This window comes from Camellia sinensis, chromosome 14 (genome assembly GCF_055761805.1).
Source record: "Camellia sinensis isolate YWXY chromosome 14, ASM5576180v1, whole genome shotgun sequence".
In the NCBI taxonomy this organism is placed as follows: Eukaryota; Viridiplantae; Streptophyta; class Magnoliopsida; order Ericales; family Theaceae; genus Camellia; species Camellia sinensis.
In genome coordinates this window covers 45,453,900-45,472,479 of record NC_138974.1, presented here as the reverse complement: position 1 = coordinate 45,472,479, position 18,580 = coordinate 45,453,900, and the positions used below count along the sequence as shown (strand labels likewise).

General features: G+C 36.8%; 1 protein-coding gene across 1 annotated transcript; it reads right to left on the bottom strand.

Moving 5' to 3' along the window:
• Window positions 1–12,593: 12,593 nt before the first annotated feature.
• On the bottom strand, window positions 12,594–18,230 carry LOC114273741 (Galactose oxidase/kelch repeat superfamily protein). Its single transcript, XM_028215554.2, has 2 exons — window positions 16,794–18,230; window positions 12,594–12,946 (listed from the first exon to the last, which is right to left on the bottom strand). Exon 1 carries the CDS (start codon window positions 17,999–18,001, stop codon window positions 16,814–16,816), a length of 1,188 nt encoding a protein of 395 aa, XP_028071355.2. The 5' UTR covers window positions 18,002–18,230; the 3' UTR covers window positions 12,594–12,946; window positions 16,794–16,813.
• Window positions 18,231–18,580: the final 350 nt, after the last annotated feature.

Genomic DNA, 18,580 nt, shown 5'->3' with positions numbered 1-18,580 from the left:
CCTTAGCATCTGTTCACATGATTATAAAGATCTCTGTCAGTTCCAATTCATGGAACTCCTATTTACCATAGCGATGGCCATCACATCTGATCTTCGGTCTTTGTGACCGCCTGTTCGATCTTCTAGACCGCCTTTATTTATTGCATTTGGATGTACCACGTATTACGTTATGCTTTCTATCTGTAGTAACAACCTACTCTGTATGTAATTGTCTTTACATTATAATCATCGTTCAGAACCTCTTTACTCAGCTGCTATTCACTGAGCTCTAGCTCATATTTTAATGCATTATGTAGGTAATCCAGTTCAGGAAAGGACATAGTGGCGTCGACCTTGCTTTGGTTTTGTCAAGCTAACCTCTGTGCCTCACCGCGAGGTTTCCATCTGTCAGAGTTTTGAGGTGGCCGGTGTTCACCCTTTTGCGCATCGTTACTCTGTTGTGTTCAGTTTTATTTTTCTTTTACATGTCTAAACTAGGGATTCTTATGACTTGATGTAAATGTTAATCTATGTATATATGAAGTTGACCATTTTGTCTCATGTAAGTTTTCATAGCTGATTAGACGGTTAATCTTATTCTATACTTAGCTTCCGCTAGCCCCGTTTATTTAATCTGTTTAGTTAGGCCTATGGTAATCGTAGATTACTGGCCAGTTACAACACTAAATCGATAGGGGCAGGTTTGGGTTGTAACATAGTGTATAACAATGCCCTTTACAAAAGGGGAACAGATGGGTTGTTGTTGGAATGTTTAGGGCTAAAGGAAGCATTGACTGCTATGGCTGAGGTACATGAAGGTATTTGTGGTACCCATCAGCCTGGTGTGAAGATGAGATGGTTGCTTTGAAGGCATTCCTATTATTGGCCAACCATCTTAAAGGATTGCATAGAGTATGCAAAAGGATATCAGGCATGCCAAAAGCATGGCATGATAAGACATGTGCCAATAGCTGATTTGCATGCAGTAGTGAAGCGATAACCATTTAGAGGATGGGCAATGGATATGATAGGGAAAATATATCCACCTTCTTCGAAGTAGCATTGTTTCATTCTAGTAGCCACAAATTATTTCATTAAATGGGTCAAAACTAAGCCTTATAAGGATGTGGATCATATTGAGGTTATTGGATTTATCAGAGAATTAATCCATAGGTTTGGTATCCCTCAGATCAAAATTGTAGACAATGGGACTGTGTTTGATGGAAAGATGGTGAAGTCATTCGCAGTAGACTTTGGAATTAGTCTTATTAATTCCACCACTTATTATGCACAAGCAAATGGCCAAGCAGAATCTTCTAAAAAATCCTTAAAAAAAGGAATACAAAGAGTTGTGGAAGATAATCCTAGGGATTGACATAACTTGTTGTTAGATATATTATGGACGTATAAGACTTCTCCAAGGTCAAGTACAAAAATCACTCCTTATGCCTTAGTATATGGACATGATGCAGTGTTGCTTGTGGAGATTAACATCAAATCTTTAAGGGTGAAATGCCAAGATCAATTAATTTCTGAACAGTACCATCAAAGCATGTTCTTGGAAGTAGAGAATACAAATGAAGCTAGAATATTGGCATTAAATAGCATTCTTTTCCAGAAGAAGAAGGTAGCCAATAGCTATAATAAGAAAGTTAAGCACATCAGCTTTGATGAAGGTGACTTGGTATGGAAAACAATAATTTCAATAAGCATTAAGAGCCATAAATTTGGCAAATGGTCACCTAATTGGGAAGGATCATATCAGGTTCATAGGGCCTTGCCTAGGGGGGCCTACCATCTAAGAAACCTAAATGGTTATGTGCATCCCAAGAGAATTAATGGCAGGTACTTGAAGCCTTATTATCCAACTGTGTGGGAAACACAGGGAGTGTAAAAAGTGCTAAATAATAGAATGATAAAAGCATGATACACTCACATAGATAATAAACAGTTTTCATTTCATAAAGAATTAAGTACATGTAGCCACAAATTGGCCTAGAAATCAGTATAGTGTTTCAATTGTTCCTTTACAATTGATTCTCTACTTCTAAGGGTTGAGAACAACTGAATGGCTGTAGCCATGTCTTACCTTCTGTCAGTCAACCCTTGGTTAGTAATTTACATCTTTTTAGCAGTTCGATCCAAGCCTAAGTTAACTGCTGCTAGCTTCTCCTCCAGTTGGGCCTTCTTCTCCAAAAGTTAAGTTTGAAACTTAGAGGCATCGGAGTATTGTCCCTTGAGTTCAAATATCTTTGTATGTATGTAGGAACAAACTTCTTGTCCTTCAATAGTTTATTTTCCACAGCCTTGGCATATGGCAGATATTGATGTAAAAATCTATGGTGGCTGCTGCTTGGGTCAATTAGCTTGAGATGGCTATGTTGGAGTGCTCAAGAGCTTTGCAGCATTGGAGGAAACCATTATTAATGATGGGTTTTTGTAAGGTTTCGAATGGAATCCTTAAGAATGATGTCAGCAATTCCAAACAAACACCTAAGTCCACTGGAGGCAAAGAGACTCTGCTGATAGTAGAGGAATTCTCAAAGATTTCCAAGAGGGAGTCAACAAGGACCAATGGTTTAGCCTCACTGCTAGCTAATTGAGCTGAGGAAGGCATGTCAAATAGGCTAGCCAGTCGGGCTTCAAAAATGTTTATCGCCTCCTCTGACATTAGAAGTGTAGAGAAATCACTAGTGAAAGGGAAAAATGGCTGCATGAGGATAGGAGAAGGAATAGAGGAATCCCTAGCAGTGTCTATCGTCCTAGCCACTAGCAAGTCAAGAGAAAAAGGACTAAAGTTGGGTGGTGGGGAGGAAATTAGTGAGTCATCAGTGACTTCCTTGTGAGAACCAGTTATCATTAAAGATGAAGTGACCATTGGAATTCTCTCAAGTGATAAAAAGGCAGCCAGGACTATTGGAAGAGTAAAATGAGATGAGATGAAAGTTGGATAGGGCAGATATGGTGTTAAGCCTGGGCATAAAGAATGTGGGATGCTTTCCTTTAAAGAATAAGACATGGGGAATATAGAGCTAGGAAGTGGAAGCATCATCTAACTGGGCTCTATATTCATTAGCACTTTAGTATGAGCCTTCCTTATTCTTTTTTAGGCTGAAGAGGCCAATGACGAAGGGGAAATGACTGTTGCTCCATAGCAGAAAATAGAAAGAAAATGTTAATTTTTTTGTTAGGTCTTCAAGAAGGAATCAAAATTGATCAAATGAGAAATTACCAGCTTCGGGAGTTGCAATGGTAATGATTGGAGAGCTGCGAAGGGCATAGAACTCAACAATATGTTTCTTCATTGTAGCCTCCCTTTGTAATGCATCAGCAGCAGCAGCAGCTTCATTCTTTAGTATTTGTTGTTGCCTCATCTTTTTAGATCTCTGAAATATAATAATTTCTTTGGAGTGTTCCTCTTCCACTGCCTTAGCAACTGCCTCGTGAGTAGGATCACCAACAAGGTCAGAAGGAGACACTATCACTTTCATTCTTCTTTTCAATGGTGTCACTTTTTCCTATTCTTCTTCCTTCTTTTCTAGGTGAGCTTCAAGTTCTTCAGGGTCAAGCAGAAGTTTTCTTTTCTTCTGTTGTTGTTGCTTGCCCTTAAGAATGTTCAAAGCTTAAGCTCTCTGAGGAAAGTCTTCCTATAGAGTTCCTGCACCAAGAAGAGAAGTTATATTAAATGAACAAGGCATTATAGAAGGAAAGAGAAAGGCAAAGCAAGAATGTATACCCTTCTTCAAAGTAGCCCTGGTAACCTTGGGAGGAGAGGTTAAGGCAGCAGGAGTAGGAGCTGAGATAGTAAGAACAGTGGAAGAAGTAATGGTGATTCCAATACCCTTGGGCTTGGTTTGAGAGGGTACATCCAACCTTACCAATAAATCCTGGGGAGAGATCGCCAGGAGTACTTCCATGTTAGCTGTCCACCAGTTCTGGTACCTTTTCAATGTAGTGCTATGTGGAATGAAGGGGGTGAATTGAAATTCGATCAGGTCCTGTATGAACCTGGAGGTTGCCTCCTCTAGCCTAATTCTTGGAACTTTCAGCTCTTTGCTTGCAAGATTCGGGTTAGTTTGGCTGTAGAGAGGGATAGGAATTCCCTGAGTAAGCCAAAAATGCCTAGCAAATTGAGCGGGACAGTAGGCTTCAACTACGCACTTGTAAGCTCGAGGGTGCAAGGTGCCAACAAGGAGCCCCCTTGGAGTTAAGATAGAGGCCCACATATCCCTGTATTGAGGTTGGGAGTAGTTTATGTCAGCTAAAAAGGTCCCCAACCATGCTAGCCTTATGTTGGCCGCAAACGCAAAAGGGTAGAAGAAAGAGGCAAAGGGAGAAGCTGGGAGTTGGTGGAAGAAAGTGAAGAGAAAAACTAGAAGGGTAAAGTGAAACTCTAGCATATTTCACTTCATAAGTAGAAGGGTCTGGTACCAAAAATCTCAGACACCTGGAGTGTAAAGCAGTGAAGTAAGCAAAAAGCCAAAGTTGCAATATCCAAAATAGCCTTCCTTGGTTGGCATCCAAAGGTTTCTCATATAATTGAAAACAAGCTCTATATACATGGCCCAAAACATATGGAGCTAAGGCTATCTTCTTTCCTGAAGTAATCTTTTTTCTCGAAGCAAGAGCCTTGGCAAGAGGGGCAAACTCAGGCATAATCCTCTGAGAAGAAGTGCAAAATAGAAATTTACAAAGCCAATATAGGAGAAAAGAGAAGAACTCTCGGTCTGTTACAAGGCCTTCTCTCTTGTTTTCAGAATTTGCAAAATCACTAAAGGAGGAGTTTAGAAGGGGAATAGAAAAAGGCACAGTAAGATCAGGGTAATCAGGACCAAAATGAGTGCCAATAGGTGATAGCCCTAGGAGATAGCATATATCAAGAATAGTAGGGGCCATCATGCCATATTGAAATTGGAAAAAAATTGAAAGATGGATTCCAATAACAGAGTGCAGCAGGTATAAGAAAAGGTTCTTCGGAAATGGAAAACCTGGGTAGTCGAAGAGAGTCGAGAAGACAGAGTTCTTGAAGGTCCAACATCTTAGCAGGGACAACTCGATCATACCATTCCTCCCATCCTAATCTCAATGTAGGCCAGCAGCGATGAGGACGGTTTATTCTCCGGTTTCCCCAGTCAAGGCCACCCTCGTAAAGGAGGCAATGATCTTCTAGACCCGAGTATAAGACAGGAAGCTGAACAGGGACTTCCCTGAAAATGGGTCCAAGTACAAACTCCCCTTAAGCATGGTGACGGGAAATGAGAATGCGCCCGTCAACAGTGCTTCGTTCACCAACTCTGTATTTCTCACATTCTTCATTAATGATCCTCCTCAAAGCTACAGATGGGCTCACACGCTCAACAACTGGTACTTTCAAAGTGGAAGAAGCCATTGGTGAAAGGACGAAGGGGAAGCAAAGAGTTTAAGTATGGAAAAAGTAGAAAATTACAGCCAAGAGCAATAGGAGTGAAAGGGTTTGTTTTTGGACAAGTTAGTAGATTTAAAAGTGAGAAGAAGTGGTTTTAAACCTTTCTGTCCAAAGTACCCAATCAGCCTAACGGGTCAAGCAAACCCGAAATAAATGATTTGATGGATTTTGGACTCATGTGGAATTAAAACTTTAGTTTTAGAATACAAAGGGTCCCAAGTCACAGTCTCTTTCAAAGAGTAAGTTTGGGGGGGAAATTTATTTCAAAGACTCAACTCGGCTTCGAAAAACTATAGTTGGCTTTGAAGCCATTTTATGCCTTAAACGAAATTATAGTTAAAGTTTGTTTTCTTCAAAGGTTTTATAAGCATACTCCTAGATTGTCTTTGCAAGGTAATGTCCTTCGAAAGAGTCTTTGGAATGCTTATCTAGTTTAGAGTGGTGAATTCTTAAATAAGTAAGTACTTCAAAGCAAGATTGGTCAATTCAAAGCTGTGATTTATACAATTTAGGTTGACCAGATGATTGGAGCATGAATGTAACACCCCCAAAAATATTGACATCTGATATATCTAGATTAACTCATAGGCATAATCTAAATCCCATTACTTTTCATTATTACATACAAGAACATTGAATAATATAGACATTTCAATAGTCAACATTCATACTAAATCACCATTTTTTTATTAACAATATCCAACATGAGATTTCACAAAAGAGAGACCACTTGCATTAATACATTCATCATCCTTAAGATATGAGTTTATAGTATGTGAAAATAACAAATTAAAGCAACAAAATACAAATTTATGCCTTATCGGCTACAAGTTCCAAGGCTTTGTCCGGTTACAACAAAATGGTTTTCAAACCCATACATAGATAGCCCTTGGCTTGCAAAGAAAACAAAACAAATAAATAATTAAGCCTTATGCTCCAAAAGATCCTCCACGCCTTCACTTTGGCAGAGGCACACCACAATCACCTGAAAAATGGTTTCCACTAAGGGATGAGCATAAAACCCAGCAGAGATAATCTAAATAAAGTGCACGCAGTTTAACAATATCATGAGGTGAAATGCATATGAGATGCCAATGCCAAAAATCATAAGTTTTCTCATTTCGAAATTCTCATGCCATGCATTTGTTTAAAAGCATAACCAATTCAATTATCCATTTCATAAAACAAGGGGCGATAAATACGATACTGGAAATCCCTAAGCTGGTGTCTGCAAGTAGGCATAACTAGCACTACCAGAACCCCACTTTACCGGTTGCTAACTGAAAGGGAAGTGGTACCTCCTCTGCGCGTGTTTTCGGTTTTTCACCCTGGACACTCAGGCCAACTTAAACAATACCAATCTATACACCCTATCCGGATTTACCAAACGTATTTACCCCATAACTCAACATATTTCAAATATTCTCAATGAATCAATTTGAAAATTAATTTCTCAAATCCAATGCAAGAATTAAATTACGAGATTATGCAATGTTTAATACCATGCATGAATTTACAAACATTTCAATTTACCTATTGCACATGCAATTTCTACAATAATCAATACAACTCTCCACGGTTGCCCAAACAATTATCTCTATACAAAATATAAATTTCAAGAGACCAACATAACTCATAATCTCATATTTTCAATCATTTCAACATAGGAGTAACAATCACATGTTTAATCTTCTCTTTCCCAACTCAATCAATAATCATAATATTCTTTAAAAAAAATCATCAATCTTCCCTTTTCATTCAAACTCAAGAATTTATCAAGAATTTTCATAATGCCAAAAATAACATACTTTCTTTCAACAATTCTCAATACCTCAACATGACAAATATTCTAATCTTTCTCAAAAGTTCAATATTTTCAAATTTAACTATTTTCAAAAGAAACCTCAATGGTTTTCAATATTCCCAACAACATTCTCATCAATCCCATTCCTATAAACATCTACTTTCAAATTCTCATTTGTTCAAACAAACATATATTTTTAACTCTTGTAAGCTTTTTACAAACTCATCCCAAAAATCTAAATCATTTAAATTTCTAGGTTTTATTAAAATTTGGGGATTTCTCAAAATAAAATAAAATAGAATAAAATACATTCCTCAACATCCATGAGTCATACAAAAACCAAACACAACTAGCAATGGATTATCAAAAAAAAAAAATTTGAGAACTTCCCTCTTTTTATACATTTAATATACCATTAATAAAACCATAATCTTTTCAAATATCACAATATCAAAATAACACATAATAAAGTTAAAATGCATACACAATATTTAAAAAATCCCTATCTCAAAAGTTAGAAGAGAAAACAAGCAAAAATCTTAATTTTTGACTTTGTCAGATTTTGATCTCCACTGGTCAAAATATGGCTCTCACCAAGCTCTTCACTTTGGTCTCAAGAACATGGGTCTAAAACCTAATAGATTTTTAGTGGATCAAAAGTTTTACATGATGAATGTCAAAGAAGAAAATTAAAAAAAAAAATCTGTGAGGTAGAGAGAACTGAGCCGAGAGAGAGAGAGAGAGAGAATCGAAAGTGGGAGAGAGAGCAAGGCAGCTCTCTGGAAATTGCAAAGACAAGAGAGGCAAAGAGGTGGACAACCCCACGTGGGGGTTTGTCCCTTTTTATTTTTATTTTTATTTTCAAATCAATACAAATATCTATCTCTACATATGCATATATATATATATATATATCAATTAAAAACATGTTTTAATATCATTATAAATTTAGTAGCTTAAATGACAAAAATGATATAATCTTTTCACACTATAAAATATATTTCGTCTAATGGTGCATACCATAAATATTTGTAACTCTCTCAGAATTATAAAATAAATAATAATAATAACAATAATACATGGTTACACACGAGTCATGATTCAATCAATTAGATTCAAAATGAATGGAGTATAATAATTTAAATAAATCTCCGACTGAAATTAAAGTATAAATAAACTTTAAAGACTTAAGGTGGTCCCCACCATTCACATAATCGAATATGAACCAAAATGATTAAGTATGGGCTAATCAAATAAATCTCAAAAAATTAAATTTATCTCTCGTTTATTACTCAAGACCCAAGAATTACTATAACTAAAACAAACACAAAAATAATAATAATAATAATAATTTTGCCAAGCGGGCCTTACGAAGTTGAAATCAAGAAGTAATTCAATTTATTTTTCACGAATTTAAATAGAATGGTTCACGACACCACAACAATAATAATAAGGGCAAAATTCAATTTGATTTAACTCGTTACAATGAAAACCTTAAGTCAAATATGGATGCTCCTAGGGATGGCTCCAAGGCTTGGTCAGGGGTGTCACCTGAACCCCCTGGCTGAATTTTTTTATTTATTTATTATATAAATATTAGATTTTAGGAAAAAAATTAGTAATTGAACCCACTAAAATACAATTTTGAACTCATAGTTTTAAGTCCTACTCTTTTGAACCCACCAATTTTGAACCCATATTAGATATTAGCATGTCTTTTTGCTTAAACAATAGTATCAATATATTGAAATATTTTTGTTTATAATTTTAGAATTTAAATTAATTTGTTGATTTTTTTCTCCATAGGTGATATAATGATTAATGTGAATTTTCTGTAAGATATATGGTATTTAAGTTTTTGATTGACACCACTGACAAAAATTCCTAGAGTCGCCACTGGACGTTCCTATGAGAAAATCCATATTTCAAAGCACTTAAAGTCAGGCATCAAAGTAAGTTGCTTGCTTCAAAGCTGTTATTCACATATTACACAGATAGAATAAGGCATAAAGCCATATTCGCCATGTAATCGATCAAACAATTGGAATATAAAACCAGATCATGACAAATGATATTTGAAGAGCTCAGTTTTATTGATATGCAATATTTACATTGGGAACACCTTCTTGGTTACATTCTCAATTTCATAAAAGTAAGAAATGGACAAAATTACAAGATCATGGAACTTTGTCTAGCAAAATTCAATAAATACATACTCTTTTCCTAACCTATCTCCTATCCTATCTAAATTTGATTTGTCAAACTGATGAGCCCTTAGTTGGAAGAAGAGATGATGGGCCTTCAATTCAAATTATGTTTGTTTAAGAGCCTTGTTTGTTTCATCCATTTCTTATTTCCCATGTGCTTCATCCATAGTGGCATCTTCTCCAAACTCTAAGTCTTGGTTCTTGAAGTTCTCATATTCTTCAAGAAGATTCTCTACCTCATACTGAATTTGAATACGAGCAGCAGAGGTTTCCTCCAGCAACCCACTGATAATGGAAGTATTTGTGCGCCAGTTAAGTAGAAGAAAAAGTTGATCCAAGAAAGTATAAAGCTTTACCTGGGCTATAGGGTTAAGGATGTGGCTTCAAGAGGTAATATCACAAGACCACAATAAGTTCTTGTGAGGAATATCATCTCGAAGGACCTCAAAGGATAGATGGGAGAAAGCAGCAAGCAAAGTGTAGGCTCTATACTGTTGGGTAAGAAGTAGAAAGAATTGGGGCTTGGTAAGGAGCAAAATGCTGGCTCTCGAAGAGGGTGAGTTTCAGTTCTTCAATCCAATTAGGATTGGAAGGCAGAGAATGAGTAGTTGGATCCTCTCCAAATGAAGATGGGAACTCAGACTTGTTCACACATTCTAGCTAGTCAGATGAGCAAATTTTTGCTTTTTTAGCTAAGAATAAGAGACTGATTCCCAAGGACTCAACATGGTATGGAGTATTTTGCACTGTTCTGGACAGCAAGGTGGAGATATACCATTCCGAAAGCAAGTTGTCCTCAAGGCTGCGAAGACGGTCGAGAGGGACGTATGGATATACCACAGAGCTACGCATGGAGGGATGGATTGCAATGGGGTCATTGAATTCAGGGAATCAATGGTGGATTCGCTCCTTTGTTTGAGGTTGAGTGGGTGTATACCAAGTTCCCCAGCCAGTGCTGTTAGAAGTGTTGTTAGAGGAAGAGAAGGCAGCTTCATCCCATGCAAAAAGTTTGAAGGCAGAAGAGGAGCTTCCAAGATCCATTTTTGCAAACTCTTGGTCCAAAGGTTTGTAGTTGGCAGATTCTTGGTCCAAAGGTTGATAGTTTGCGAAAGCATCCATAACTTGAATAAATAGAGACGGATAAGCGTGACCAATAAATGCATGAAGTTTCTTTCGAGCACGAACATCATTATCTAATACCTCTTCGTATGTACGATCAATGAAAAAAAAGGTTTGTTTGGCCATGGGAACTATATTAGCCCTTTCAAATACCCAGATAATGGAAAATGTTCAACCACAGGAAAGAATTTAATGCAGATCAAGTGCTTCATTTATGGAAGACGGTTGCATTTCTAAGAAGATGCAAAGTCCATGTACGTCCTAGGACGTAGACAAAGTGCGTTGAGTTCATTAATATCACTAAGTATTGGGTGTATTAGTGCGGGGAGTAATGTTGACTATATATTTTATAAAAGCTAATCGCAGCTTGACACGTGGTACATGAGGAGCAATTCGGGGAGTTAATACAAGTCTCTAGTAAAAAATTAGACACGTGGCAGGTCACATTGGTTATAATGGATCTACGCAGCACTAGAATAGGTAGAAGGCGCAAGATGACGTGGTACAACGGTTACTCACGAATTCAAATTCAAATTCAAATCCAAGAGGGAAGCCTAACTGCAAGAATGGTGTAGTGGGACTGACTGTAAGAGAGCATGATCGGCAATCATGGGAGCCCACTTCAACGATTGGAAGCCCACTTCGACAGTTATCCTTGAAGAGTATAAATAGTATGGAAGGTCCCAAATTGAAAGACCTAGACTCAGATCCAGAAACTAGTCATTTACTTCATATTTTCTTTTTAGCTTTATATTTCCAGTTCTTTACATTTTCAGCATTTCAATTTCTATACTGCACTTTATTTCCTAGGAGTAGTTCTCAAGTAGTTGTTGCTGTAAATCTTTTTAAGACTGGATCATTTTATTATAAGTTAGTATTCAGTCAATAAAATTCGGTTTCTAAATTATTATGTACTTGTTATTTCTTATAAAAAAATTTCCTCAAACAAGCCACCAGTAAAAATCCTCTTCATTGAGACTGAAAGAATTTCAACACAATCGTCTGATAATTGGGTTGATAGTTAAAATTCTGTAAAAACTGATTGATCCTTATTGACACGCTTAAAATTATACAATTAACCTTCGAAAGCCAAAAAAATCAACAAATATATTACATAGAAAGAAAATTATTATTATTATTTTTTGAGGTGTGAAAGTGAGTCATAATTATTTTTTTATACAATGGTTAGGGAGGCAATAAAGGAAAGAGAAATGACAGCCATATATTGAACGCAATAAAATTAAAACTAAAACATTACTAGAGTGAGAAAATCTCGTGTGAGAAGGGAAAAAAATATATATATATATTAATTTATATAGAGACAATAGCTTGTCAATACAATCAGTGAATTTAATGAGAAAACCAAATTCTGTAACCATGCACAGCAAGCATTTTAATTTTTGTTCATCTGCATTGAACATCATCGCCACGTACTCTTTCTTTCTTATCTTTTTTCTTTCTGCTTCCTGCTTCGCTATATTTTAATTTTTTGCACTTTTCGCATTAATTATAGCTTTCGTACAGTTCAAAGTTGTTTGTTCAGTTTTTCTACACGGACAAAGCCTCTGTTTGGCAAGATGATTTTTAGGCTTTTTTAGTTATTTTAGTCACAAAAAATAAAATAGGCTATTTTAGCCATAACAAACAAAATATCACATCCAACCTATAATCATTACATTCTTCTCTCACAAAAAAAGTCAAAAAAGCCAAAAAGCCAAAAAGCCCTTCCCAAACCAAGCTTTTTAGCCCAGGCTAAAATAGCCAAAAAAGCCAAAAAGCCAAAAAGCCAACCAACTTCCCAAACCAAGCCAAAATTGTTTGTTCAGTTTTTCAAAAATATTAAGATCGCATGCACTAAAAACCCTGTTTCTACTTTCTGGCCATCCAAGCAAAACACATGCATATAAACAAAAACGAGAAGAAAAAAAAAAAAAAAAATTTACTCTAATATTAAGGACGGTTAGATTATCATCAGACATCACTGTATGCCGCATATGTATGTGAGATATCCTCATCCAATTCTGTTTAAACCTAGTCATACCATATGCAATTTAGTACATTTGAAATGAAATGATTATGAGGATTAAATTCATAAGCAATCATATGTTTACATTAATACAAAAGCCAAAAAAAAAAAAAAAAGAATACAAAGAGGGCATTTCAAGTCTAATCATACACGAGAGACTGATGGATCATCCCTGAGATACAAATGCCTCATCACTCTTATGAAAATAATCGAGCTGTTAAATTGTGAAACTTATACCTCCTGGCGAAGCAAACAAAGGCGGTGCAAGACCAAGGACCTGCTCCTAGTTTTACATTTGCATGCCCATTGTCAGAACTGCCAACACAAGTTGCTTATTCTTTCCAGATGGCCTTCACCAATGTCATAAATATTGCACATCTTCTTTGCTGTCAAACAAGCAATGTCAAATCAAATGTTAATAAACCTAATCTTATGCTAAACACAAAAAAACCACCTCGCAAAAACAAACTATGATAGCATTATATAATAAGCACGGATGCAAACTAGTATAAATATTTGAATAGATAAAAAAAAAATGGAATATGAAATTAAATGAAATACAAATTCAGTTCGACAATATAATGTCAACTATCTCTTCTGCAATACAAAAATGCAAAAGGAGAAATAAAATCTACTCATGTTGTGTGTAAAATGCCCAAAGAAGGAGGGTGTTGACATGAGGACAAAAAGAACAAACTCGGGAATTAAAACAATGTTATTGCAGGAGTCAACACAGCTACATGTAGAAGAGAGAGAGAGAGAGAGAGAGGGGGGGGGGGGAACGGTCATTGTCCTGCTGCTGGGTGACACCACCGTTGAACGACTGTCCAAGGTTCACAAAGGCTTTAGATACCATTGTGAAGCAAAGTCTCACGTCACCTTAATACTAAAGTAATATTAAGCATATAAGTATGAGGGCACCCTCACCTTAATAGCTACTTTTTGGGGTGAGTTCTATCCAAGATTGTGTAACATGGTATTAGAGCTAAAGTATTCAGAGATGGATAAGGTGCATGTCCCTGGCCTGCACGGCATAGGGACTGTCAAGTGAGCACGCTGGGCATGAGGGAGGGTGTGAGGCGAAATCCCACATTGCCTAAGTACTAAAGTAATATTAAGCATATAATCGTGAAGACATCTTCACCTTAATAGCTAGCTTTTAGAGTGAGTTCTACCCAAGATTGTGTAACAGCCATCTCTTTGACAGAATCACTTTCAAAACATTTACATAGAACGGAAGGTCACCATCTCAGTGAGAAGAGAACCAGGGTTAGAATTTGGCAAAGTAGGCAGGGCAGCCTCAGAAGCGCTACTACTGAATTGAAAACAAAATATCTGTTGCCTTGTGCCACGGGCCATATCTCTTTGACATGGGAATATTCCATTGCCACGAAGGCTAAAGCGTAAGAGACTAATAAGGTCATAATTGGTGAAGCTAAACTATAATGGCGCACCAAACATGAAGATGCTTCAGTTGTGACACCTTAGCAAGGAAAGGATCTCTCTCTGTGCCACACAAATGTGAGTTTTGTTTATTGCATGTCCAAATATCAATTACTTTAAATGCTTGTTCAATGTTTTTTGAGCCACTATGAGGCCTAAAACAATAAAAACAATTAAGATGGTCATTCTAGACCTAAAGAACTAATGGTCATTATAAACAAGCACTAATTTATATAAAAAGAAAATGTATAGGCCATTGGACTTGAAATTCTTGAGGACTGAGAAGATCTCATAGCATCACAATCATTTCCAAACTCCCTTCACTGCAAAGAATAGCTTCACAAAGATAAATTCGGCGAATGAAAATTACAATCTCTAATCCACAATCCAAGATGAATGCAAGTAACAAATCAGAACTCACGGATGAAAAAGTAAGAATAGGATATTATAAAAACAAATCAATGGCAAGCCCAAAGCATGCTTCGTAGAGGAACTACCACATAATTCAATTTATCCAAATTTGCTTGTCCAAAATACTATTAAAGTGGAGAAAATAAGAGAGTGAAAGCAGACACCGGAAGCATTACTCTCTGCCTGTCATATGCATTTAATGCTCTATGATTTTGACTGACAACAAAATAGGATTCTTATTAAGGAAAAAGGTGTCATATGTATCATACCTTGTAAATAGAGAGAGTACATTGTCAAATTGACCACAATATCCCAAACTAACGCTCCATTTGTTTGGACGAAAAACATTTTTTAGAAAATGTTTTTCATATTTTCTGATGTTTGGTTCAATGGAAAACGAAGGTCCATGGAAAACAAGCCTATTTAGACAAAAAATATTTTCTACTTTTAAAAGGCAGAAAACATTTTCCAAACCAAACTTCTACCAATGTCCCCACACCACCACCACCACCACCACCACCACCACTCTCCTCTCCACCATCCCCATGGCCACGGCCACCATCACCGTCGCCCCACCACCATGCCATCTTCATTCCACCTCCACCTTTGTTCCACCACCACTACTACCAAACATACAAAAATGTTTTCTCCGAAAAACATTTTCTAAAAAAAGTTTTCCACAGAAAATGTTTTTTATTAGAAAATGCTTTCTGTCCAAACAAACGGAGCATAAATTATGTTTTCCCTATATGGATTCAAGACAATTTTAATACATAAAACAAAAGTCAAAATGCTGATTAAAGTAAAATATAACTTTTTTCCCAAAAACAAATAAACACGTGGGAACTTATCACCAAGGTAGTTGAAAGAACAGGAAGGCCAAATAAGCGCAGTTTCTAGGTCACTTGAGAATGAAAGTTAAAAAAGGTAGAAAGAGTGTAGTTTGAGAAGATGCCTCCTACCAGGAATACATGACATCTTCAAGAAGAGAAAACAAAAGAAACACTTCATATGCAAAAGGGCTCTACCAGCTACCAGAAAAACTAAAAAAATTGTAGTAGTGGAAAGGAGGGGGAAATCAAAAAATAACCCTCCAAAACAGGCATGAAAAGTGCCTTGCCAAGATGCCATTTCAATAAATATCTATTATTGCACCTCAAAAGGGCTAGAAGCAATTAAATTTATTGAAAAAAAAATTCCCCTATAAGACATGATACCCTAATAAAAGGTAATCTATACCACTACTTGCCTTCTCCAAAACTTGAAGCCTCACAGAAAACTGAGTAACAGAGAAGCCTGAACTAGCAACCCCAACAATGGAAATAAAAAATTGCCTAATAATACGGATCTTTAGATCTTACAATGTCAACATAAAAAATTTACACCAAAATATCATAAAATATATCTTTGTTTTCTTGTGCAGTGGATAAAGAGTCCCAACAAATATAAAAGCTAGTCCAACATGCTTAAAGCGTGTGCTAACTACTGTCTTCTCACTAGTACAAATTCTACGTGGTGACAAACATTTGCTTGCATGCATGTTGATTATTAAAACAAACACACATGCACTAGCGGGAATGTTAAAAACTTTTTTTTTTTGTTTGTTTCAGTCAAGTTCAACCACATTTGCAAAATGAAGTTAGAGTTCCAAAGGAAAGGTGTGACTATCTGTTCTGCTACTAGCTCAAAAAACGGAAGGTAAACATAGTTAAAATTTAGGGTTATGATAGAAAATAATATGGCATATCACAAAACCATGAAAATTAACAATTGGGAGTTTGGACATTCTATCAAAAAGCAACAGTAATTTTTGAACTGCAAAACTGTGCAACCTAAACAGCCATTGAATATTGAAGCGAAATTGCACATCAGTGACATTTCTTGATAAAAAGGGCAGCACACTCAAACCTTGCTTTCGTAGGTAAGTAGAATTTGAAAACAAAAAATAGAACAAATTAAACTTCTTGTAGATTAAAATCCATGCTCAGAGTGATAGAGAGAGAGCAAGCAATATTTTTTATTTACATATCTAGATAATATAACTCACAATAATACCAAACCCTACAGACTACAGATCCACAACTGCGTTTTCAACTGAACTCACTAACACCAATAATGTACATTTATCACACATGCCAATAACCATGATGAAGTTGACAAGCCTCACGGTAATACAATAAATTAAGCATAAAATATCCATCTTTAACAGGCAAATTTTAAACAGAAGTCAGAAATTAAACCCCATACAAGTCAATAAATCATATTATTATTATGTATGAATTCTTGATAGTCAATTTGCTAAAAATCATGATGAAAGAAGAATAAACGAAATAATCAACCACACAAATGAAATCTAAATACCAGAGAGACCATCCCTACCAAGCATATAAGTTGGCCAGTCAATGAATAGCCTGCTCCAGACCAAGTTCTTCCCCTTCACCTCCAAGAATATTATCAAGCGAAACAGTCGAACAAAAGCTGATAACCTTGTGGAACCGATTAGCGAGTACTGGCAAATTCGGAACCTTCCTCCAACTGCACTTACCAGAATCACTACTAATCTCACAAACACAAGCTGGGTAATTCCTGTGATGCTCTTCATTGAACATATATATAAGGTTACCTAATCCAACACATTTCAAGCTAGCAAACTTATCATCCTCATCACTATCAAACAAACAATAAAGTAAGTCCTGAGGCATGATTGCTATCTCACTGAACTCCATTGTTTTCTCATCAATCTTCCACAAATTAAACGACGGGCCACGAGGGCCATTGCACAATCCAGCTAATACAAGTTGATCTCGACAAGACACCAAGAATGAAAACAAAACCCCAGGAGGCCTAAGTGTCTGGACCTCACTCCAAAAGTGTTTGTTCAAATCAAAAGATGAAACAAAGCATGAGCAAATCCCAAATACATAGAATTTCCCTTTAAACAAAGCAGAGGACAACCATTGAGACGAATTTGCTGACCTGAAATCTGCAGGCAAAGGAGGACAAAGCTCCCAAGAATCAGAATTGGGATTGTATATCTCAACAGCTAACCTATCCTCAATATCAACCAACCCACCAATGAACCTAACACCACCAACGACAATAAATCGAGACAACCCAGATGGGTGATCAGTGTACACACCCACGAGAGGATTGCAGCGAGAGAACCGGAGAGGAGGGGTTTCACGCCAAACCCCTTTGAGAATGGGAGTGTAGCTGAATTTGGAAGAGGTTGTGGTGAAGAAGAAGCCTCCGGAGCCGATAAAGGACTCTTCTTGGGAAGAGGGAAAAGGGAAGAGAGAGATGGGGAGTTTGATCCACTCGTTGGCTTCTGGGTCGAAAGCGAAAGCTTGGTTGTTCTTGAGGAAGATGTTGTTTTGGCCGTAGAGGAAGAACCAGGGTTTCTTGGCGGCGGAGACGCGGGCGGAGAAGGAGGAGGTGGTGATGATGGAGTGCCAGAGCTTGCACACGGCGGCGGACCGAACGATGGACCGAATTGGGAGGTAGGAGAGGATGAGTTCGGTTAGGTCTGAGCTAAGGTAGTCCCAATTGAAGAAATCGATGGTGGGTTTTGAAATTGAATCTTCCATGATTCAAAAGATTGAAGCTTTCGTTCCAGTAATCGATTCAAATAGATTGATTTTCGATTTGGGTGGGTGGGTGGGTGGAGAGTGAGATGTTGAACTAAAAGTGGACTTTGGGTAGAGAGAGAGTGAGAGAGCGAAAACATGGGAGTGGTTGGGTGATAAAGACCGAGGAGAGAGGGAGGGAGGGGGAGAGAGAGAGAGAGAGTGCTTGTTTGCGGTGCGGATAAGGCCGGCCAAAAGAAAGGAAAAAGAAAAGGGGGGAAATTATTTAGCAAAAATGCTTTAAAGCTCTAATATAGGAGTTCTGATAGCTTTAATGGGAAGGTGAGTCTCATCTTGATGTGATGTTTGTGCCTTGTTTTATTTTTTGCTTTGACACATCATTAGAGCTCTCTATCATTTCTCAATTATTTAGGTCAAGTTTGGCATCTTTAAAAAAAAATTAAAAAATTATTATTTTATTTAAATCATATTATTTTTTTATCACATCACTTTAAAATTAACTCATATTTCATAAAAAGTCAAAAAGTATACTTATTTAGAACATCTCAAACAATCCCTAATATGAAAAATGTTTAGGAT